Source organism: Labeo rohita, chromosome 7, assembly GCF_022985175.1.
Source record: "Labeo rohita strain BAU-BD-2019 chromosome 7, IGBB_LRoh.1.0, whole genome shotgun sequence".
Classification (NCBI taxonomy): domain Eukaryota; kingdom Metazoa; phylum Chordata; class Actinopteri; order Cypriniformes; family Cyprinidae; genus Labeo; species Labeo rohita.
This window is the reverse complement of record NC_066875.1, coordinates 24,667,896-24,694,151: the sequence shown is the minus strand read 5'-3', so window position 1 is coordinate 24,694,151 and position 26,256 is coordinate 24,667,896. Positions and strand designations below refer to the sequence as shown.

General features: G+C 36.2%; 1 protein-coding gene across 1 annotated transcript in view; it reads left to right on the top strand.

Annotated features, from left to right (window-relative positions):
* Positions 1 to 26,256, top strand: part of ptprn2 (protein tyrosine phosphatase receptor type N2) — a 199,445-nt gene that overhangs the window by 56,174 nt on the left and 117,015 nt on the right. Inside the window, exons 10-11 of the mRNA XM_051114640.1 lie at positions 409 to 495; positions 5,822 to 5,901. Coding sequence (XP_050970597.1) covers positions 409 to 495; positions 5,822 to 5,901 — 167 coding nt within the window. The remainder of the gene's footprint in view (positions 1 to 408; positions 496 to 5,821; positions 5,902 to 26,256) is intronic.

The window sequence follows — 26,256 nt, the reverse complement described above, 5'->3', positions numbered from 1 at the left end:
TTTCTTTCCATTTTGATGCATATCATTCTTTAGGCTTGTGTGCGAGTCGCTCCGTGTGTGTTTGCACGTGTTCTGATGTGTGAGCGAGTGTGTGTGTTTTAACCCGGGCTGCCGTGGCCATATCATAAAGACATCACACTTCACAGGGATTCCATTTACACCTTATTGTTTGCCTCATTGCTGGAAAATACAGGTGATTTATCAAAGCATACACGCCACCTGTGTCCTATTCCCTATGTGTTTTTATGCACTCTCTGCTCTCTGTGTGCCTCCTGTGAGCTCTGTTCACTATTTCAAATATTGTATCTGATACAGCATCCATCTAGCAGCATCCATTCTTGTGAAAAATGCTCAGATCTTGCTAATTGTTTTTTCTCTATTTCTCTTTTCCTTTCTGTCCATACCTAGTTCGCTGTCCACTGATCAGGGGCTGAACCTCATGGAGCTCTTAGCTGAGAGAGTCAGCCTTCATGTAACAGATTTTCTACAGCTCTCGTAAGTGCATGCATCCACACACTCACACTCACACACACACGCATACTTGTTGAAGACGGTCTCATGCTGGTCGACACACTAATGGCACTAATGGAACACTCAACCTGTGGTTTTGTTTTGTTTTTTCATTTTGCAGTATAGTTTGGACTAAGTACTTATTTTCAAGTGACAGCACAGTGATTATGAGTGTGTTCTGAATTCTGTGCATATAAGTTCAAGCTTTATATAAATGGTTCAGAGAGAGGGAGAGAGAGAAAGAATGCATCTCAGTATGTGTAGGTGTGTGTTATTCTGACCTGCCTGTAGTGGTAAACTTCAGTTCAATTACAGCACATTTTCTGATGATAACCGATGTTCTACAAGTGCACAGATTAAAGGCCGCTTTCGGTTTAATTGTTTGGAATGCAACAAATGCTTTCTGGCACTCTTGTTGTCTTTACGTTTCACTTACACACTTACTAAATGAAGCTTTATGTACAAGGATAAAGGAAATACAAATATTAATGCAATTACTAATTTCTTGCACTTTCTCTCTCTCACACACACGGCTTTACTTGACATCGATTATTTAATGTACAAGTATTCATTCTTACCATAACTGAAAACATAATTTACTTTATTTGTGTATTGTTTTTACAAATGAGGATGTTTCATATGCCCACAAATTAATTTTTTTCACGTTTAGTTTGCTTCTTGGAATGCATCGCCGATTATAATTACCCTACCATTCAAAGCATTTTTCCCCCAAAACAAATGAAAACTTTTATTCAGAAAGGATGCATTAAAATGATCAACAGAGACAATAAAGACATTTATAATGTTACAGAATGCTTCTATTTCAAATAAATGCTGTTCATCATAGAATCCTGAAGTAAGCAGAAGAACAACTACTTATGATAATAATAAGAAATGTTTCCTAAAGGGATAGTTCAGCCAAAAATGAAAATTCTGTCATTAATTACTCACCCTCATGTTGTTCCAAACCCGTAAGACCTTCGAGCTCTTGGATTTCATCAAAAACATCTTAATTTGTGTTCTGAAGATGAGAAGGCCTTACAGGTTTGAAAAGACATGAGGGTGAGTTTTTTTTTGGGTGAACTGTTTCTTTCAGCACCACATTAGAATTTTGAAATATCATGTGAAACTGAAGATTGGTGTAATGTCTGCTTAAATGTAGCTAAAAATATATTAAAATAGAAAGCAGTATTAACATTTTACCATATTATTTACTTAATATATTTAATCAGATAACTGCAGCCTTGGTGAGCATAAGAGACTTCTTTTAAAAACATTCAAAACCATTTAGCCTTTTTTTAACACCATCAAGCATATATAAATTTTGTAATGAAAGAGGAACTTTTTTCATTAGCTGAGGAACACATTCATTTCCTCTCTATTGGTAGGTGTGAGAAGAAATACAAGATATTGCTAAAGACATGCTTTACAGGCCTCACCGAAATAGAAAAAGTATAATATTTGTGTGTAGTTGAGCGCTGTCCAGGTGATCTGTGTCTCTGCGTATGATTAATTTCCTCTCCTGAATAGGGCCTTGTATCTATTTACACAGGTACCTGCTAATGTATCTTTTGTCATCTAATGCTTTTCATCTTTTCTGAGAAATAATGGAAAGGTGTACTAGATGATGCGCACTCTTATATAAAACATTATGTCGTAATGTCTGCATTTTTTGGACTAAAGATAAAACAGCTAGAAAAGTGCACATGCAGACTACACAGTCCAGAAGCAAGCTTCTGCTTGTATGATCATATAAGCAGTCAAAGATCACAAAAACGTTCGTACACTCAGACGTGGTGCTGCCAAGTTTGGGATTCGTGTTGCAGTTACATAAAGAGTCAGCGTAGCACCTCTCTGAACTCCAGACATGACGTAAGGGTTGTACTGTGTGCAGACAGTAGGGGGCACAGAAAAACATACACACAGTGGCAGATTTGCAATCAGACAGTCTTGTTCTCTTGTACACATCGAAACATTAACACACACACGTTCATTTACACTAATTCTACCTCTCTTTCATTCTCTGACTCACTTATGTATTCTTCTACAACCCACACACACGCACACACACAGTCTACCTATCATCTCCATCCCACACTCTCCCCCATGGTGCAAAAGGAGCCGAACAGAAGCGGTATCGTTACATTATGGCTTTCCTCCCTCTGTGCACTGGACGTTGGTGGCATTTTACTGATAGCTTATCAGCACTGATGCTGTTATAAACGGGAGTCTGGACCATTGTGTTTATTTAGCTTTAACAGCCACTGTTTTCCTCCAGAAATTTCCAGAAGCCCAACAGAGGTGTGTGCTCAGGTGTAGAGAGGAAAGCAAAAGATGGGTGTAAATTAGTGTACGGAAACTAAATATAAGTGGAGTCATAATGTGTGTATTTGTAAGGTAATTATGCTTTTATATATAATAAAAAGCTTAAAGGGATAGTTCACTTAAAAATGAAAATTTTGTCCAAACTCATAAGACCTTTATTCATCTTCAGAACACAAATTAAAGTGCTCTTATGCTTTTTCAGATATGACCTTTCATGCAGTGTCATGTAGCTGTATGTGAACATAAACTATCTGCAAAGTTGTGAAGCCGACAGTGCACGATAAATAAAGTTATTGTCTATCAAAAAAAAGGGTCAGCTCACAATCGCCTGAACGAGTTGTCAGGAATTCGAATCTTATTCTGTTACGGCTATACGCAAAGACTATAGAATACCTTAAAGGTATATGCCAGGGGTGGCGAACGTCGGTCCTGGAGAGCCGCAGCCCTGCATAGTTTTGCTTCAACCCTAATCAAACGCACCTGAACAAACTAATCAAGGTCTGAAGGGTTATTAGAAAGCAACAGGCAGGTGAGTTTTAATTAGGGTTGGAGCTGAACTCTGCAGGGCTGCGTCTCTCCAGGACTGGAGTTCGCCATCCCTGGTATATGCCTTAAAGGGACTTTGCTAGACATCACAAAGTAACACATTTGCATAATGTCCACCCACGTTCTACGTCGCAAACAACTTGCCCGCCCTCAAACACAGTAAAATTTCCATGTGGTTTACGTCATGTCGAGAAGACGCTGTATCCTATGCTGATTTGTTTTATATTCACTTGCAGAAGATAAATCTACAAAGATTGTATTTTCAATCTTCAAAGTTCAAAATACATAGTTGTGTATGTTATGTTGTGTAACAACCCTGCACATGTCTTGCTAACCGGCTAACTCACGCTTCTGTAGTTCTTGTCGATCAGCCACTTCGACCGTTTCATCGTCAGACTTCCGCTCAAATTGGTATGGTAAAATCGATGGCATCTTTTCTATGTATTGACAAGTCTCCAGGGCTGTCATTCAGTTATAGAAATAGGCGTTTTGTTTTCCAAAACACGCAGTACGCGGTAGACCAATCATACAGGACTGCGCCATCTGACCAATCACAGCAGTGAGGGCTCACAGAAAGGAGGGGTTTAGAGAGACTGGTTCTTTAAACTGCTCTAGGTATGTTTTTTTTTCGGTTTGCAGAAATGTATATAGAGGCACGTATTTCTGATGAGCCTATGTTCGTGAAAATTGTTGAATAAAGTCGTTATTTTTGTTTTCTTTGTTTTCTTCTCATTGCTTCATAAAATTTGAGGTTGAGCCACTGATGTCCCATGTCCTTTCTACCTTTTTGGGCTTTCAACGTGGTACTACCTTTGCTGTCTGTGCAGGGTCAGAAAGCTGTTGGATTCCATCAAAAATATCCTAATTTGTGTTTCGAAGATGAACAAAGGTCTAACAGGTTTGGAATGACTAGAGGTTGAGTAATTGATGTCAGAAATTTCATTTTTGGGCTAATAATCCCCTTGTATGAGGACGATAAAAATTCACATTATACAGACCTGTAAACTGTAAGTAATATTTGTATATTATAAATAAATATACATTAAATACATTAAAATACAATAAAACTTCATATTAAAATAGATGACTCTTAGGAGATTACTGTTTTTTTCTGCCCTTAGATTATTTTTAAAACTGAAAGTGTCTTGACGGTGTAACATTGAACTATGGATTACAATAATTTCAAATATAATGAGAATAAAATGAGACTTGAGAATCCAGAAGCTCTATTATTTTCCGGCAGATATCTGGAGGTCTGTGTGTGTTAATTCTACTGAGGATGAGAGGTTACCTTTGACTTGCTCTTGCCACCTGCTGACGTGTGAATGGGATTTTGTTCTGGTGACAGATTCATTCCTCCAGTCTTCCACCTCTCTCTCTTTTTCTCTTTTATTTTCTCCCCTCTTCTCTTTTCCCATCCCATTTTTTTCTCTATTTGTGACCCTCACTTCACCCTGGCCCACAGTGGGAGTAGCTTCAGAGCTGCGTCCCAGATAAATGCATCTGCCTCAGAATCAGAAACTGGGAAGGACAACTGCATGTTTGTAAACTAACTATCCCATTGACTGTTTTAGTCATCTTTAACTGATAAATAGACATGTTGAGATAAACAGTAGCTCGTATGCGGGTCTGTGTTGGTGTCATGGTGGCGTGCCAGTTTGCAGATCCTTCTCTTCCTTTGCCTGAGTCTATTTTTTTGTTCTGTGTGATGGTTTGTTTTAACTGTGTCAGTTTGGAATATATTTAGCATTTTTAAAAATCATTTCCATTCCCTTTAAAGGAACAATTCACCATGAAATATTATACTTCACAGGATTCTCTGTTAGAATAGATAAATGAATGAGGAGTGCTGCTGGGATCTCACCCAGACAGCTGTTTGGCTCAATCACAAATGCCATTTGTACGAAATGCCATCATGCATTTGCACAACATTTCTGGATCACCAATTCAAATACTGCAAAGAGATTCAAATCCAATGTATTGAGTCTCTGAGCATTTTTTTTTTTTAAAAAAAGAACTATTTCTTGACTTTTTTACTTTTCCATTTAGACCTGTTTGCTAAATGGTGTTGATCCGCTAAACATTTTAGACAACTTTTAAGAACATCAGGTTTCCCGTGAGGATTTATTTCATGGAGGAAAAACTTGTCAATTTATGTCAGAAGCAGAGAAGGAAGCTAACGGCACAGATCTGTCATAAGAAAATTAACCAAAACACAATATTCCCTAGTGATCTGCTGTTTCTGGTGTTGCAGTTGACTGCATCTGCAACAATGTGTGTGTGTTTTTTTTTTAAGGTAAAAGATTATGTTCATGATTCACAGCTGCAACAGTTTTGCTCATCACACTCACTGGCGCTCTTTTAATCTTTCTTTCCCCTTTCTTGTTTTCTCCTTATTGTCTCTTCTTCTGTCTCTTTTTCTCTTCTCTGTGTCTCTTAGGGTTCTGGGTCCAGCGGTAACCTTTCGAGTGCGTCCCAATGCTCAAAACATCAGCACAGCCCAGCTAGCCAAAGTGGCAGGTACACACAAACACACACGTGCACGCACACACACACCACTCGTTCCGCTACTGCATTCTAGTTGCTATTCCGATCATCTCCTGACACATTGGGGAAGAATTCTCTCATAGTGCCACGACCTTGATTGCGGCATTAGTTATTTTCAAGGTTTAAACCCCCTTTTTACACACAGTTCAAATCTTTATGTGCACACACACACACACACATTTACAAATGCAAGAAGTCAAACAAAAACAGCTATTAAGACTATTGTGAAATCACTGGTATGTGATAAGCACAAGTGTACATACTGGGCTTTTTTTAGTTTAAATGGGTGTTTCCTTTGTCTTTTGTCTGCTGGTGTTTTGCATCAGTGTTTTATTTTTAGAAAGGATACATCTTTCTTTGTGAATCATGGTATGTAATTATTAGGTATTGAACAATACCATGGTTGGACAAAATTCAGAACTGACGAATTGCCTTTTTATTGGAATTAGTCTCATCCAATTCAAACTGGAATTACTGAAAGTGAAATTTTTTTTTTTTTTTTTTTTTTAAATAAAGAAATATATACACTACTGTTCAAATGTTTGGGACCAGTACGTTTTTTTTTTTTATCTTTTTAAAATCAATTTTGAAAAAAAAAAGAAAAATATTGAGATTACAACATAATATTTTCAACTTTGATAATAATGATTTTTGGGCAGCAAATTAGCATATTAAAATGCAATAAATTATATTTTAAAATTCAAACATTCAAAAAGTTATTTTATTTTGAAATAATATTTCACAGCATTACTCCTTTGCTGTTTTTTTGAAGCTTGATGAACATAAGAACATGAAGAGGCTTTTGAACAGTAGTGTATATGTAAATTAAATACAAATTTTATTGCTGAGAGTGATCTGTTTGTCTGGCTGTTTGTATTTTAAACTTCGAATTTAAACTTTAGAACAAGGATTTTTCAAGCCAATATGTAATTTTTTTTAACATCAATTTTATCATCAGTTTTCACTTAAAATGTACATTTATTACAGTTATACATTGTTAATTTCTTACAATTTTATTCATTCATTTAATTCATTGAGTTTGAATTTCAGTTGTGCATCCTGATTAATATGTCACTTTAAATTAAATTGGAACAGGACAGTTAATTCTGACATTTTGTAATTTAAAACAATCTTGCAGTATTGTTTCAGCAATCGATCAAATTTAATTCATAAACTAGAACAGAACAGACTGCAGTCCTGCTTCTCTTTTTCATTCACTGTTTTAACATTTAACACTCAGGATTTCATATTTGATCTTTAATGCACAAAAGAAAGGGCAAAGAATGAAAGGGAAAAACAAAAGGAATCTGACATTATAAGGTCTGTATTCCCTTGATCCATCATAATTACTTCCAGGGAAAACAGATTCATGTGAATTTGTCCCATGTCTGTCTGTATTTCCTGACAGATAAGACGAGACACACAAGGGAAATATTTCAAAAACTGAACCGAATTGTTTTAAAAAAAATAAAGTACTATGGGTATGTGCAGAAATTCTGTCAGTTTGACGTAGTCATTATGGGCTTTTTATTTATTTCTTTTTGTTTATATCTCCTGCTACAAATTATTTTCACAAACACTCGTTGAAATAATGACGTGCAGCCAACAAGCCTGTACGTGAAGTGCATTTAATGAAAATTTAGATTTTTGTTTATTTGATTGTCAGTGTTTTGACCTCGGTAGAAAATGCACTTTTTTCAGTTCCACAAACAAAGCATGAGTGTGTTTGTGTATTTGTGGCTTGTCTTTGGACATGTCGTCCTTCTCAACCCGGTTCTGATTGACTCTGTGTGAGCAAATGTGTTTGTGCATGTTAAAGCTTGCACACTAAAGCTTTGGCATATGGAAATGCGCCCCAATTTTGTCCAGTTGCTGTGGTGTGAATTTAGACTTTTATTTGTGTACGTGCGTCTACGTGAGTGTGTATATATCCAGTCTCACCTCCCTTTGAGAGTCTCTTGTAGCATGTTGAGAGAGTTAATGGCTGGGCTCGTCAGACCCAAATGTCAGACAAAATGTTAAGTCAACATGATCAGCCGCTCTCACACGGCAGATAAATTATGAAAACCCTGGTGCCTGAATACCAATTTATTACTTTATTTAAACAGAGAGGATCTCTCCTCACACTTTATTACTGCTGTATACACATCACTGATCGCACCTAATCATTTATTCCAATTTTTGTGCCTTTGACATCACATACACCCCTGAGGTATTTAAGCAACTTCAAAGTATTTGTGTTCAGTGGAAATATGGTGGAGTGTTAAGGATTATGTTTGGGTTGTAGCTATTAATATGTGTTTATATGTCCATAATCTAAATCTTGGCTTTGGTGAAATCTTTCCAGGAGCACTGTTTGTACATTTAAAACGACAAACACCGACTAGCTCATTTAACTTCTAGAATGTAGGATATAGAAACTTATTGTACAGTAGCGTGAATGAATTGATATTGTGCATTAAGTATTGTGCAAAAACCTTATTATATATGGCATAATTGGCCAGTAATCTTGGCAGTCGGATTTTTAGACGCACTGAAAGGTATTAATCTTTTGTGCATGTAAGGAGCTGTTTTGTAGCTCTAAATGACAATATAACCACATGTGCTGTTGACCTAAGCACATTAGAGAACATTAGATCAGCATGTTAGACAGGATTCTTTCTTTGTACATACAACCCCCCTCTATTCAGCCAAACGCAAAATGGAGAATGGTTTCATGGGTGTCTGAAATGAACGTGTTCCACTTATCTAGTAGTATTCCTCTGCTTCTGCCACAAGCATCTGTCTGTGACAGTAGCTCCCATGTGTTTTGTCTTTGTTGTTGTTGTATGTCACACAAATGTGTCAACTTACATTTAATTCCTGCCTTTCCCTTTCGGGGTCAATAAAGTGTGTCTGTCTGAATTTAATAATGTAAGAAGAAAAAAAATAAACAACTGAAATACCACAGCAGTTATTGAAAAGTTATAGATGATAAGATATAAAACTGATTGATGAGTGATTGTCTGAAGATGGGAGGTGTACTATGTGTACTAATGTACTAGATGTCTAAAATGTCCTTACAGCTTTCACAACAGCAGTTCATGAGGTGATTTGTTTCCAGTAAGCGTTTATTGTCAAATGGTTTAAAATACCAAACATGCATTAGTAATTATTGTTATATAATTTGTTGTACTAACCGGTTGTATACGCCAACATTACACTGTCTTATTGGGTAATACTTCGTACTACACCTGTTTATAAAGTGACAACTCATGGAGGGTTTTAGTATGGTAATGTACATGATGATGTTAATGTGTTTGGTCTTGGTGGAATAGATCTGCTACGCTGCTGCTGCAAAGCAAGTACTGAGACTTGCTACTGCCAATTCATCCACAGACATGCTGCCGTGAGCATGTAAGAAATACTGCTGCTGCACATATAACATATATGAAATAGCCCCTATATATAGCATACATGAATCACCCCACAGCAGATCTATACAAGTGGATCTGGGGAAGGTGTATATAGAATACCCAAGACTTGTCACTCGTATAGTTTTAAAAGGGGAAAGATGCACCGCTCATTATGGCCGCAAAGCCCCGCCTTGCTAATGAAAGAGCCAATCGTTGATTGGTAAAGTCAGCGCATCACTGCAGCTGCCGTTAGAAGTCCCAATTGCTATAGAAACAGCCAGCGTTCTGAGATGTGTGCTCAGTACTGCGCATGCGCACTGGCTGAACTAGCCTGAAAAAATAAGCTTTTTTAACGCTATTGGAGCATAAGGAACGATATTTATGAGGCAGTTTGTTGTCAGATTTCATTGATGATTTCAAATATGAAATTTAAATTCAAAGATGGCTGCCGAGTGAAATGACTTGCCTTAAGAGGACTTTAGTTCTACTACTACAGCAAGCACTAGCTGGGTATTTGAATGTTGAGCAGCAAGCTCACTGGCTGCTGATACAAAAAGAACCAATCAGCTGCACCATGTGCTGATGTCATTATATCATATTGGACTGTGCCATCTATCACTTCGGGTTTATTAGCTATTTAATGATCAAACATTTGTTCTTACATTATTATTAACATATGTGACCCATGCTGGCAAAATGAGTCGGAATGAGCAAATTTTCAAAAATAATCTTTTTATTTTCATGCTCCATTAAAATACCTTCAGCCGTGTTGGAATCTGACAAAAAATGACATTACAGCCATTTGAAAGGGATAGAGTCAGCATAGTTGATTTTGAGAAGTTTTCTGAAGATTCCAATGCAAAATCACCAAGCAATGTTGCTTATTTTCCTCCAGTTGTTTTCTTAATAATACTATATTGTTAATGACAATATAGCTGTTTTCTCTTTGTTATAAAAAAAAATAAGAACAATAATGCAAATAAACAGTAGTTTAATCAAGAGCGGAGAATGATTCCATGTTTTCTTTTAATGTTTGATTAACATTGAGACAGATCTATATTAAGACCTACTGTAATGCATGGATCTAATATAATGTTATACATCAGATTTTGTTACAAGATATTACACATCGGATGCAACATTTTCATGTTGTTTGAACATTAATGTGTGTTGGCAGTGTATGTACAAATCTACCCTATAATGATAAAAATACATGCAGTGTTTTTTAATTAATCTGTAAAAATAATATCCCCTTTTTTAAATCGATGGTGTCACACCGACAGAGACCGCTCCCACGATAGGTGATTGACATGAGCGTTTTACCTCAGATCAGCTGTCACAGTCTGACCTCCATTGTTTTGATGCTGGAGCAGGGATGCAAGTTAGACAAGAATATCTCCGATTGAGTGACTGAGGTGTTGTGTTGCTTTATGTAATAATGAACATGGTGGTCGTCATTTACTCCCACATCTGAGCCGCTGAAGATGCAGTGGATTACGTTTGTTTGTGAAGGGAATGCGCCTCCCGATCTACATAAATGCGTCTATGTTTGCGCAAATCATTCGTGATCCAGTTTCACCTTCAGCAGAAGTGAGTATAAGGTTTTTTTTAATGAATCTCTGCAATCACCTTTCCTAATAACGTGCTAGTTAGCAAGTTTAGCAGCTAAACACCGCTAAAGTAAACAGGCTCGTCACTCCACAGAGAGAAGAGAGGGGCGAGCAGAGCTCATTAACATTTAAAGCAGCCTCGACCAGAACAGGATGACTTTTGCAGACCTGATTTTGGCAAGGTAAAAAGGGTGTTGTTGTGCACAACCATTGAGAATTTTTAACCAAAGTAATACATAACAGATTATGTTTGTGTGAATCTTGCCAAGACATATTTCTTAGTAATGTGCTTTTTTGGGAGTTTGCTTGCTCTCGGAGAGGCGCGTCTTATGTACGCGCTTTGCAAATGTCAGTCATCGTGATTGTTTTGTTTTCATAACAACATGCATGGGTTTAAAAATCATATTTAACTGGTTTGGACTCATGTCATTGAGAATTCGATGTGAATATTCACAAAGATGGAATGCTGCACTTTGCAACAATAGACATAGAACTTGTGGTGAGAAGCAGCAGTCATCCAGATGTGAGCAGAGAAAAACGTACTCCTCTCAGAAAATGTACAATACAATACAAATGTACAATACAGATCATTTTAGATGTTTAATTACTATTGGGAGCATTGGGAATGCTAGAAGAGGGCTTAATGAACTCATTTTTGTGAAAACCTTAAATTCGACCAAAACCAACGTTTTTCACTTCTTTTGCCTGTAGCTCAAAATTCGGACTCATTTTGCCAGCACGGGTCACATATCGAAATGCATATAAAAGAGCACATAGTTTATAATCATAGTTTCAAATGATTTATTGTAGAAAGTTGCCAATTCTGCGCCAGGTAAGTCACTCATTTATCCTAAAGGTTGGCCATCCTTGCCTTCATTGCTGCCCTAAGCGATACTTTTTGTCAGGAATAATCTTGCTGGATAAAATACGTTTCTATACAGTTTATGCACACAGGGTCGGTATGTATACTAATACATTGTATGCTAAACCAATATGACAAATATAGATATGGCATATCATTTATTAACATGCAAATGCACAATATTTAGAAAGTAATCAAATACATTGCGAGAAGTTTTGATCTTATTCCTTAGATGCAGTGCCCTCTTTCAAAAGTGGTTTTGAAGTGTACTGTATGTCGGAGCGGTTCACGACACCTCATTTCTGTAACCATGGCTTCACAAACATGTAACCATTAATTTTCTCTGACAAAAAAATAATCACTTCCTGCCAAGCTATTTCCAGTGGAGGAGCAGCGGTATAGATGGGTCGGCTTGTATCCTGTAGGGTATATGTATATGGGCAGGGATTTGGTATTCTGATGCAAAGCTGTGCTCAAGTCTTTCAAGCTGCTAGCAACACAGCAACTAACTGAAGGGCTTTATGGGGGGTCTGGGGTACATTCATTAGGATTGAGGAATTTGCTGTTGTACTCTATTCATCTGGAAAGAAAGCTTTGGACAAAAGACTGGATATGGTAATCCTTGCTTGGTCTCAAAACAAAAGATGAACCCCCTGCTTTATCTGTGTGTGTATGTGTGTGCGTGTGTGTCCTTCACAATCATTTATCGGGCCATTGATTCATCCATAGTGTTGATGAAATGGCACCCTAAACTGCACAGTGTAATCTTACAATGTGTCATCTCTCTCTTCATCTCTCAGTCGCTCTCTCTTTTCTCTCTTTCTAACATGCTTTCTTCCTCCTATCTGCCTGTCACATTTCATTTCTGCTTGTCTCCCACTTCTGCTCCTCCTCACCTTTTGCAGTCCCCAACTTAATTTATGTGGCTTATTTTATCTTTATGCTTTGCGATTGCCTTTCCTCTTGACCATCGATGTCACTAAATCTCATCTAAACAGCAACGTTTTTAAGATTTATTACAGGTGGACAGAGGTCAAAATGATCTAATGTTTTTGTAGTGAGCTATAAATTTATTTTATGTTGCATATGAAATATTATTTATATTTGTGTTTATTTTTGATTTTAAGAGAATTAGGACAGAAGGTTGCTGGTGTTTTAATATTTAGCCTAATAATTACAGTTCGTGGTGATTACTATTTAATAATGTTTTATTATGTGCTGTAGATATATGGAAAATATGTGATGCATATAATTACATTAAAAAATCATGTGTTTCATTGAATGGTTATTTGATTTGTCTTAGATTATTAATTAAATAATAACAAGAGCTAAACTGTCAAAATGCATACATTTATTTAGAATGTTTGATTTTGGATTTTAAATTAATTAATCGTTAAAAAAAAATTATTAATTAATAAATAATTAAAAATGACCTTCTCTTTTGTTGTTCTGTTTAGTTGGATTTTTTCTTTTTTGTTTGTTTGCCTGCCTCCCTTTTGTGACATACGACCACAGATGTTCCAACAGGATGACTGCAACCTTGCATATTCACAAACATCATATATACACACACACACACATATCCTGTTTATTTGTTATGACATTCTGAAAAATGCTCTCAAGAGAACTGCAAGTTACATTTTCAAGAAGGGGCATTCCGCATCATCATTTGTCTTTTGGGTGAGATTTCATTAAAGTCTGTTGTACACTGGTGCATTTTTTATGACGCTCTGATCAGACGATATTAAACTCATAATGCCGCATATCAATCACGAGAGAAAATGGTCTCATCTAAATTCATATGCTGAAAGGGAACGTGCGACAGTGTAGATTTTTCTGTGATAGAGAAGCAAAGGCTTTTTTGATAAAACAGAATGCATTGTGCTTCAGCCACTTTAAAGTGGAATGTTTGTGTGGGAGGATTGTTAGTGTGCGTGAGTGAGGCAGTGGTTTTGTAGAGTGGATGTGCTCCTCTGGAGAAACTCTGCTTCAGTCTTAGTGTTTCAGTCGCTATATGACAGCAAGCACAGGGATACTTTAATGTGAGGCAAATTCTGGCTTTGTGGATTTTAGAGATGTGCCATATGGTGGGCATGTCAGTATAGGCTGATATTCGTGATGTTTTATCAATTCCATAAATTAAGCTACTATATTTAGGCTGAATTATAGGCATATGATCATGGGACCCCACACTATTTCTAGTTCTATTGTAACTCTTGGGAGATTTCAGCATGGCAAAATGACAGTGTTAATGTATTTGGTCTTAGTGGAATAGATCTGCTATGCTGCTGAATTGCTGCTGCTGTTGGTTATTGCTGTTACTGTAGATTATTGCTGCTGCAAAGCAAGTACAGGACTTTGCTACTGTCAGTACATAAACTGATATGGTGCTATGAGTATTTAAGACATTCTGCTGCTGCACAAATTGCATATATAACCTGTAGCAGATCTATACAGGTGGAGCTAGGGAGGTAGAGGGTTTCAGCCATTTAAAAAGATCTTAAATTGCTTTTCCGTGAATTAAGGCCTTGAAATGGTCTTAAATCAGAGCAGCAAGTCTTAAATTTGTATGATCATAGCATTAGTTTTCGTGAGGGATTGTTTCCTTGTGTGTTTCATTTTAAAGTGAACCGGAAGCGTAATTTCTGTGCTAAATGGCTTACGTCGCTCAATATTCAAAAAAACAATACGCGGTAGATGGCAGTATGTGCTGCCTAATCTGTCAGTCACCCGAAGAAGAACTTGTTGTTTTGATTATCTTATAGTAATAAAAATCATTTAGTTCAGTTAGAGAACAGACAATACAATTAAAACCTAACACGGCTGCTCAATGCAGTGTGCCGAACGACAGTCGCATAACAGATCAGATTTCATTTGTCAGGTGAAGAGAGTGAGTCGAGCTGACTGACAAGAAGAGAGAGGTGAGAAAGACAAGACCATGGCGGAAGAGTTTCAAAACGCAAAAGCGCTTGTTTTAAAAAATATTTTGGATTTTGAAAAGCCTGTTGACTTCATTTATCTAAGGTGGTGGAAGTTTTTTAAAAAAAAATTATTTGGTTCCACAGTGTTTGCTGATTTTTATTTATTTAAAATGTGTATTTTTTAATAATATATATTACATCAAGTTGTATGCCGTGCTTCCAAGCTTTCTTATACGTATTGCTAATAAATGCTGTACGTTTCTTATTTGGTTACACAGTGTTTTTTACTGATTTTCAGTTTTGTATCTATAGCCTATTTAAACTTAGTGTAAGTTATTATTTTATATTAGGCATATAACATAAAAACATTTGAAGTTTTTTTTTTTTTGTTTGTTAAATAAGTTTTTGTTTTTTAAAGGATGACCAAGCAGCCAGCGGAAGACTGATCATAGTCTGTTTGATCAATTTTGCCTTCTCAAATCATCATGATTTGCATAAAATAAAATCTATTGATGTAAAACAGTTCAAGTATAAAATAATGTTAGTTTAAACGTTAAACCTAGATAAATGTGTGCTATTGGGCGCATAGCCAAACGTTTGTGCGGAGAGTGGAAGCTGTAGCGCGCTTTGCAGGACATGGAGGCACTTGCATTTTTTTCAGTCATTTTTGTTTATAAATGTAAGAGTATTACATCATTCGGAACTGTAAAGGGTCTACATTTATTTGTGTGCACTCACAGTATCAACAAAATGATGCAAACGGTGCTTTTATAAAATAAAGAAAACAAACATGATGCACTGTCTGTCGTCTCAACAGGAACGCTTCACAAAAATGAACTGAAACTCAGCGAATACATGATAAATATATCACAGACATGATAAATATATCTACAGAAAGCTTAAAATTATTACTTTAATGAAATAAAACAAATTGAAAACAAAAACTCTTTCATTATGTAATCTGTAAAGATGCATTTCTCTCTAAAGGCGTGTCCAAAGAGGAGATGCGAGTCAGGATCGGCAACTTCATCCTTGCGACACTCAGAAACTAGTGACTCAGAAAACACTAGTTTATTAATAAATAATTCAAAAATCTCCTTACTATTTCCCCCCGAAGCATGCTTTAGCTTATTGTGTGCACTTGAACGCGGAACTGTTCCAGCTGCGCTGAAGGGACGCTCGCTGCTGCTGCCGCTGACGGAGACACTAAACGCGTTCCGAGCCGGTCTAGAAATTGAAAGCGAAGTCTCGTGTTGTTTCCACCAGCGCTATATGATCACTATAATTGGTGGATGTATAAAATAGAAAAATAAGAAGCCTAAAACAAACTCGGCCCTAGGCGCATAAAAAGTTGGGGCCGTCGGCTTGGGCTGAAATGTGCACGATGGGCTCTAAAAATGTGCACAACGCTTTTACAAGCTACTTAAAATCTAAAGAAAAGTGAAGAAAAGATGGAAAACTCAACCAAGTTAAAACCAAACAATTACTAGACACTGAATTGCTGCTAATTTGAAAGTAAAACTTGAACTATACTTAGAGAACATTGCTGTATTGTTTTCCCTTTCAATTTTTTTTTCCTCAAATTTTCTTTAGTTGGTCTTAAAAGGTGTTTTAAAAAGTCTTAAATTTACCCTCATAAAACCTGCAGAAAGCCTGAAATATGTTATATCTGAGAAAGTTGTAGCTTGCCAGAAGACATGTAAATGGTTTTAAAATTAGAAGTAGTTTTCCACTGTGCTTGATGCTTGGTGTCATTTGCATGTTTAGCTCTTAAAGGAGTAGTTGACTTCCAGAACAAAAAATTTACAGATAATGTACTCACCCCGTTGTTATCCAAGATGTTCGTGCCTTTCCTTCTTAAGTCGTGAAGAAATTGTGCTTTTTGAGGAAAACATTTCAGAAATTATCTCCGTATACTGGACTTCTATGGTACCAGCGAGTTTGAACATCTAAAATGCAGTTTAAATGCAGCTTCAAAAGGCTCTAAACGATCCCAGCCAGGGAATAAGGGTCTTATCTAGCAAAACAATCGGTCATTTTCTAAAAATAAAAAATAAAAACTTGTAGTTATAATTTATTTAATTTATATGTATATAGAAAATGACAGATTGTTTCTGTAGATAAGACCCTTATTCCTCAGCTGGGATCTTTTAGAGCCCTTTGAAGCTGCATTTAAGCTGCATTTTGGACCTTTAAACTCGTGGGCACCACTATATGGAGATAATTTCTGAAATGTTTTCCTCCAAAAACATAATTTCTTTATGAATGAAGAAAGAAAGGCATGAACATCTTGGATGACGATGGGGTGAGTACACTATCTGTAAATTTCTCCTCAAACTACTCCTTTAAGGATTTTTTTAAGTGATTAAGTGATTTTTTTTAGCATTGGCCATTATGCCAGTTATAAATTATATATACATATTCTTTATAGTTTTTTTTATTTGTGTTGGTGTGTGAGAAAGAGAGGGTATCACATTAGGGTGTGTCAGGCTAGTGGGTGGATGACCACTCTTTGTCTGGCCTTTCATATCTGTGGGGGAGATCTTGAGGGTGTCTAAGGGGTTGACCCGGGTGTTGCGCCCAGGCCGTGAGAACCCTGAATGGGTCAGAGTCTGGACAGGTTAGGGCAGATGGAACATGGAACCCTGATGGTCACATCCCACAGGGAAAACAATCAGAGCCACTGTCAAGGCCATCTACACCTGCTACCACAGCAGAAATGAAGAAAGACAGGAAGAGCAGGTCATGTAAACAGTTAAAAAGAGAAAACAGAGAAAAAGTGACCAGTGTGCCAAAAGGAAAAATATACTAAAGGTTAGACAGAGTAAGAGGAATCATGACCTGAATTGCTATCATGTCAAAGGTCACGACCTTCTAGAACAATAATGGCCCTACTCTCACTTTAACATAGGTCAAAGTGACAGTTTGCGACAGCCTCATTTATTCCTCTCTTTATCTTCCTCTCCCTTGCCCCTCGCTTCGCTTTGAGGAAGTTAAACTGAGCCGGCGTCTGTTTAAGAGTCTGGTTACTTCATGTGATTTGTACTCCCTCAATCTCGTGTTGTCTTTATTTTCCCGCTGACATTTCTTCACATCCGTCCACATCTCTGACATCTCTGCCGTGTTTACTTCCTCACCCACTCATCCCTTTCTCTCTTGCTCTATCTATCTCTCTTTCTCTCTCTGTAATTGCAGTGCTGCGGTGCAGGGGCTGCTCGTCTGCGCTCCAGCTGGGCAGATTAGCATAGATCTCCCACGCAGACACAGTTGACCTTCACTCCACCAAACACTTGTCAAAATGCCAGCCATAATTACCCTGGCCTCTCCAGCTAAAGTAATGGCTTACATATACCTGACTCACTCTTTGCCACCAATTGGATGTGAAATATATTTGAGTGTGTGTGTGCGTGCGCGCAATGAGATTACGGTGTGTGTTGGACTGTATCTTCTCACTGATCCTTTGAGTATTTTATGAGGGCTGTATGAAATGTACAATAATCATGTCTCATCAGCATTTGACAGTCCAATAGCATTTCCTTAAGGATTTCGATTGACTTGCTATTGATTTAATTGTCAGTGTCACAGACCATTTAATTGTTGATATTAAGAGTTCATGGTTTGCGCTGTGATGTGAAGTACAGTAGAAGTGGCAACATGTTCCATTTGTAGTCTATTCAAGCAGCTCATGCCATTTCGAGCCCTCTAAAATAAGCACATATCTACTATTACATAATAAAATATTTGAGATTTATATGCTTTAAAAACATGGTTGAGTGGACATCAGTGGAGGAAGTGGTGTTACGGTATCTCTTAGCAGCATTTAGCTGGGTCATGCTCAATAGCCATGCTAACCAGAGTGAAAGACCGTGTGTGTTCAACCCGATCTCATGGCAGTTTGTGCATATTTTACGAGGTTGGTAATTCGTATCAATTTGTTTGACCTTGTATGATTTCTGCTAAATTGTACATATTTTACAAGTTCCCCAATTCATATGAATTCATACGAATGATCTACTTATAACCCTGCCCCTAAACCTACCCATTACTGGGGTCTAGACAAATAGTACAAAATCGTACAAGTGAGGTTGTACGATTACGTACAAATTAGACACCTCGTAAAATACGTACGAATTGGTCATAAGCTAGCATTGGTGTGTTTGTTCTTTGCCATTGGTCGATTAAAATAATGTCATAGTTTTCCTGTGACACCTTTGAAATGAATGGGAGCATTAACAGATACCTTTCTTCAAGTAATAAATAAACACTTACCTAAAGATGAAAATTGTCATTATTTACTTGCGCTTAAGTTGTTTCAGACCTGCACTCTAAAACATGCTGGGTTAAAAACAACCCAGCGCTGGGTGAAATATGGACAAACCCAGCAACTGGGATGTTTAAATGCTTAACCCAACCTTCTGGGTAGTTTTAACTCAACTATTGCTTAAAAATGATTGTATTTTCTGCTTAAAATGACCACAAAATAAGTTGGAAATTAACGTTTATTGATATGTTCGATACGTGAACATATTAATAAGTTGAATAAATAATAAATAATAAATATTTTTTAAATGGCTTATTAATAAATGTTCACATTTAATTTTAAGAACTATTGCTGATGCCTCTAGTAGTTATGTGTCTGATTTTTAATATACAACCTATTTTGGGTTCATTTTAACCTCTTAGCTGTCACCCGCCCCTCAGTGGGATTTTAATTCACCATTTTACAAATAAATCCTAATCTAATCATGACAAACAAATATATATTTTTGGAATTTTACCACTATTTTGTATTACAAATTATTTAGGAAAAGTATTAGATTAATTTATGACAAGAGTGCACCTCAAAAATCTACATCATAACAGGAGTTCTGACCTTTGTCACAAATGACTTTCTTCGTTGCCTTTTTCTCATCACGCTTTAGAAATCGTAAGAAATTATATATTAGTTGAAAACTTAAAATCTCAAAATTCATCCTTTGAAAGCCATTTTAAAATCAGACATTGCATTACCATGGAAAATGTACATCAAATTCATGTTACAAAATGTTTTCGTTTATGAATTCTTGAATTTTCTGTAAAGCTGCAGCTGCAACTGTTTGGTTCAAAATAGGCTCACTGGAAATACAAGGCTCTATATACATTTCTGCAAAAGTGAAAAAATGTATCTATATGTATGAATAAAGCCTAATTTGCACTTGAGAGATGAAGAGCTCCAGTACGAACTCTGTGAAACTGCAGTTCAACAAAACAGCTCAAATCTGCACGACTGCATCAACAAATGTGTTTTTATATCACTTTTGCATTTGTTAACACTATCGGGTAGGTTTAGGGTTGGGTTTGGTGTAGGGGATATTTCTAACACAATAGAGCATTAACCTTTAGTGACACTCCCCGGATATTTGAATTGAACATTCATACAGGATAGGAACAACTTGAGGGTGGGCAAATGATGACAGAATTTTTATCTCTGAGTGAAGTTTAAGTATTAATAAACCATTAATAAACCTCACAGTATGTTGTTGTTTAACAATCAACAAGGCATGCTAACTCATATAAGTCACCATAATGGATGATCATGCACAATTAACGACTTTTAATAAATGAACACAGATTTTGTTGTCATTACACTGGCCGTCAGGGAGTGTTTACACTTGGTGAGATGCAGTCATTTAATGTCTCTTCACGTCCTCATTAAATAGGAACTGAATCACAAGTGTTGTTTGGTGTTGACTGGCTCGTGTTCATATTTTTGTAGCGTTTTTGCACATTTGAAAGCACATTACACGTTTGTCTTCAAAACAAAACCTCTGATGTAGAATGACACCCTCGTTTTAGCCCACTGCCGTCTCTGTGAGTTTAGTTAATTCGTGCCCTTCTTAATTTTCTCTCTATCTCTCATCTTCCCTTTCTCTAATTCCCTCCTCCCCTGCTTTCTCACACTCCGTGTGTCTCCGTTCCCCTCATTCGCCTCCCACCCCTTTCTCCTTCTCATCCTTGACTGCCCTCCTTGGTTGAGCGCACTTAGTTCTGTGATCAAAAATTTCCCCTATCTCCCCTTCCTTAACAGACTGTGAGAGTAAGACAGAGGAAGAGAGATTGATAAGGTTTTTTAGAATTAAAAAAAAGCATACGCTGAAATAAACTGATCCTATTTAGATTTGTGGATCTGTAGGTGTACATGTTTTATGTGAATGTGTCTGTGGTAGAGCAGTAGGGTGCATTTTTATCCTTAATGGACCAGGCTTCACCTGGATGTCACCTGTCAATCAAACTGCACTTTGGGCTCCTACTTTTTCCTCTTTCTTTGGCTTTTTATTCTGACAGGTGAATAGAAAGCTTTTAGTGAGGTTAATTTGTATGCTGCTATTCTTATATTATGTAAGTACACTACCATTCAAAAGTTTGGGGTCAGTAAGATTTTTTAACGTTGTTGAAAGAAGTCTCTAATGCTCACCAAGTCTGTGTTGCATTTCATAAAAAAAACAGTAAAACTTGAATATTGTGAAATATTAATACAGATGTTAAATATGAAATATTTAAAATAGCTGTTTTCTGTTTTAATATTTTTAAAACATAATTTATTCCTGTGATGGCTAAACTGAATTTTCAGCAGCCATTACTCCAGTCTTCAGTGTCACATGATCCTTCAGAAATCATTCTCATATGTGACCCTGGACAAAATAGCACGGGTGTATTTGTAGCAATAGCCAGCAATACATTTTATGGGTCAAAATAATACATTTTTCTTTTATGCCAAAACTCATTAGGATATTAAGTAAAGATCATGTTCCATGAAGATATTTTGTACATTTCCTACCGTAAATATATCAAAACATCAACAAATAATATTTGATTAGTAATATGCATTGCTAACTTAAACTTTCAAATAGTTGTATCTCGGCCAAATATTGTCACATCCTAACAAACCATACATCAATGGAAAGCTTATTTATTCATAAATAAATAAAATTGACCCTTATGACTGGATTTGTGGTCCAGGGTCAAGTTGATTTGATTTTGTAAGGAACTTTCTTAGTATTATCAGTGTTGAAAATGGTTGTACTGCTTAATATTTTTATGGATAACATGATACTTGCTTTTTTCAGGATTTTTGAATAAGTTTCAAATAACATTTTTTGAAATAGAAAGATTTAGTAACAATGTAAAAGTCTCCATTATAGCTTTATATGCAACAAATATTCAGTATCAGCACTTGAGTTTAGATTGAGATTACAGAAACATGAAGCATAAAAGAAAACCCTTCAATCAGGTTTGTTAACCTGTGATTTCATATGAAAATGTGAGCCAGTTTATAATTCGTTCCCAGCCGGATGGTCTTGCAATTTTTTTTTCACCATCAGCTCCAGCTTGTTAATTTAAACCTGTGTCTGGCTGAGTTGTCGGTTTCTAGACTATAGCTCCGTGCTATCATGTAATCACACCGGTGGTGATTTTGAGACATTATGCAAGCCTTTGATTAGGTAGCCTGCTGTCCTCTGTGCGCTTGGATATGAGTCTAGGCTTTTCTCACAGTAAAAATCCTGAGTTTGAACGAGTGTGAAATTTGGGCCGTGATTACAGCAATGTCAGGACGTGCTGTACTCTGGGCATACTGTATGGCATCTCGATTAGGGCTTGGGTTTTTGTGCATGGAGCTTTATCCAGCTTTGAAATTGAGAAGTGAAGTAAGGGATAGAAAGATTTGATCAGCTCTGTTCTGTGTCATGGCTTGTTCACACCAAATGCGTTGACTGTTTGAAGGTCTGTTTACACCAAGGCTGAAATAAATAATCACATGACACTAAAATTCACTACTGTACAATAGGTGGCGCTGTTTGAGAAACCACACAGAGCAAGCAAGAAATTTGAAAACTCTGTCCACATCCCCCTTTAAGAATCTGCAAAATGTTAATTATTTTACCAAAATAAAATGGATCATACAAATGCATGCTATTGTTTATTAAGTACTGACCTGAATAAGATATTTCACATACAAATGTCTACATATAGTCCACAAGAGAAAATAGCTGAATTTATAAAAATGACCCTGTTCAAATGTTTACATACGCTTGATTCTTAATACTGTGTTGTTACCTGAATGATCCACAGCTGTGTTTTCTTGTTTAGTGATAGTTGTTTATGAGTCCCTTGTTTGTCCTGAACAGTTAAAATGCCTGCTGTTCTTCAGAAAAATCCTTCAGGTCCCACAAATTATTTGGTTTTTCAGCATTTTTGGGTATTTGAACCCTTTCCAACAATGACTGTATGATTTTGAGATCCATATTTACACACTGAGGACAGCTGAGGGACTCATATGCAACTATTACAGAAGGTTCAAACGCTCACTGATGCTCCAGAAGGAAAAATGATGCATTAAGAGCTGGGGGTGAAAACTTTTGGACAGAATGGAGATATGTACATTTTTATTATTTTACCTAAATATCATACTTTTTTTCATTATGTACTCCCCTTCAGAGGCTACAAAAGATAATTACATTTTTCCCTTAAGACAAAATAAGTTAAATTTACCCCGATCTTCAAATTCAAAAAGTTTTCACCCCCCATCTCTTAATGCATGTTTTTTTCTTTCTGGAGCATCAGTGAGCTGCATTCTGAACTGAACAGTTATTTTAAATAAAGCACAGTTATATTTATTTAACGTGTTCATATTGAGCACAACAAAAACTTTCAAGGACTGTCTTCTACTACAAAATAGCATTGGCACTACTAATATGGAAAACCATATCTCATTGGCTTTCATGCCTTGTGTGAATAGGTCCATAGAAATCCTTTGTGTTTAAAAATCTCATATCAGTCTTACACAGCTGATTCAAAATGTTCCACCTTCTTGTATCCTGTGTTTAGTAATGCAAGCTCATTGATATCTCTCAAACCGTTGCAGTCCAGACGAGGCAGTCCCCAGTCTGGGCAAGGTGGCAAGGCGGTAAGCGCTCGCTGTGTCAACACAGATTTGTGGAGAAGAACTTCAAAACAGTGGCAGCCAGTTTGACAGCCGGCCCGAGCTCTAGTGTATTGGTGGAGGCTCTGCCCGTAGACAGGGATTAGGAGAATGTGGGCACTGTTTTTGTTTGCTAATTCCCCCAGCGAGGTATTTGTGGAAAACAAGCATGAATAATATCAAGTGATTTGGGCTTGATGAAGACGAAAGTGTTGGCAAGTGTGAGAGATTAAGGAAAGTGACAAATGAGACAGGCTGTCAAAGAGAGAGAGAGAGACTACACACTGCTCTACAGAGACTGAGCAAAGGTAAACACAAACTTTTTTTTTTTTTTCAGATTTTACCCATGATGCCCCAATTCATACTAATAAGGTATTTTTTTTTGTATTATCATACGTGAAATAAATGTTTTATATGGGTTTTGGAGGTTTTATGTGAGTATCAATGTCACCTTTTGCTGTAAATTTAGGTACATTTTGCAGTATAGTTATACTTTTTTAGTTCAGTAGATATTATAGATAGACTTACTGGTCACCAATTCTGCTTGTAACTTCTAACAAGGCAATAGACCTACCTTACAGTTGATAAGACTGATATTTTCATACTTACACTCAATAATTCTCAGTCCTTTTTCAAGTTATTTTCATGCCATTAGGTGTTGAACAACATACAACATACTATCATACACAAAGGTTATTTTCTTTGCACATTTTATTTGCTGTCAACTCAGTTGGAATCTTTAGGCACTTCAAGATTCGATCAGGTTTAGAAACTGTTCTTGATTCTTTTTATGAATTATTTTTCTGTGTGATAGAGATGTATACTTATTGACCTCATGATTTGATGTGATTACGATGTAAACGACACCTCACAATGGATTTTGTCTTTTAATAACTTTAGCAATGCACACTTGCTTTTAACTGTTTAACTACTTTAAATTACTTATTTAATTGTTAATGTTTACTTATAGCTTCAAAACGTACGAGCAAATAGTCAGTGGTAAAGAAGAACAAAGAAGCACAAGCACTAAAGAAAGAGTGTCTTTAGTGTCAAGAACAGTGAGAGATTTTTCTCTTTTTTCAGCATCATTGCTTTTTTTTATTATTTTTACTATTATTAAGGACATCATAGACCATGGCAGATCCAATAGGCTGTATTCACACTTGTGTTTTGATGTTTTTGTTGTTTTGATGTTTTGTCTCATCTGTTTACATTTCCCAAAGACATAATGACAGTTTAATTTAGGCGAAAGCAAATGTTTGAGAATTGTTGAATTTTTAGGGCATATTTGGGTAATAAGTGAATACTATGAAAGCCCGTTTCTGCCACTGAATAAAGAAATTAATTTTTTTATTGTGACTTATCTCACAATCCTGACTTTCTTCTAAGAATTGTGAAATATAAACTCACAATTGCAGTTATATCCTAGTAAAAATGTAATAGATTTAAAATGCGTTTATTTCCAAGTCTACTGACATGTTTACTGACAAATAGCTTGAGACTTGCTGATATTAAAACTGTAATTAAACTTTATTTGGAGTACTACTTTATATTAATACATTTAGGATTTTTAATTAAGTTTAAAGATGGTTTAATTGAAAATATTTTTAATAACAAACATGATGTGCCATGCACAGTTTCCAGGATATTCTTATAGATTTATGTAGCCATTTGATTTTTTTTGTGCTGAATAAATTTATACTTTATATTAATATTAAGCCTAAAATTTGTTGTAATGTCACTATTGATGATGATTGTATGATGTTTAAATATTTAAAGACTGATATAAATTGTACCTAAAGTATACTTACAATAGTTCCACTTTAGCACAATCAAATATACTTCAGCACAACTTCTGCACAATTAAAGTACAAAATTAGTTGTTCCAGTTTAGCAGACTTTAAATATACCAGTTTAGTATACAAAAGTATATAAAAGTATAGTATATATGTCACGGCGTCGTGTGCGGGGAATGAGGAGTAGTGACGAGGAGATCAAGAACATGCACTTTATTTAAATAATCCACAATATGAACAGGAACGATCAGGAACAGCAGGGAATCCACACGCATCACAAATACAAACACGTTGAATGACATAGAGTGACAATACAAGAATGACTTAAGAACCGACAAAGACATGGGGAACAGAACCAAACTTGTATACACAGACTAATCAGAGGGAGACAGGTGAGAACGATTAAACACTGACTGTAATAATTGAAGACGGAACAGGAAAGACCAAATAAGGGCATACATGGGGAAAACCAAAGAAAACAGTCCACAGGGGTGTGACAATATAAAAGTACAATTGCAGAGTATTTTTATTAAGTACATAATCTGTAAATGTATTGGTAGTATGCTTAGCATGAAATAAATGTATTCTAAATACACTTTAGTATATTTATTTTTCACTAGGGTAAAGTCAGAATTGTGAGATATAAAGTCACAATTTTGGCTTTGTTCTCAGAATTGCAAGATTAAAAGTTTATATTTCTGATTTTCTCACAATTTGACCATTTTTGAGGGGGAAAAAAAATATTTTTATGTTCTTAGAATTGCGAGTTTGTAAATCAGATTTTT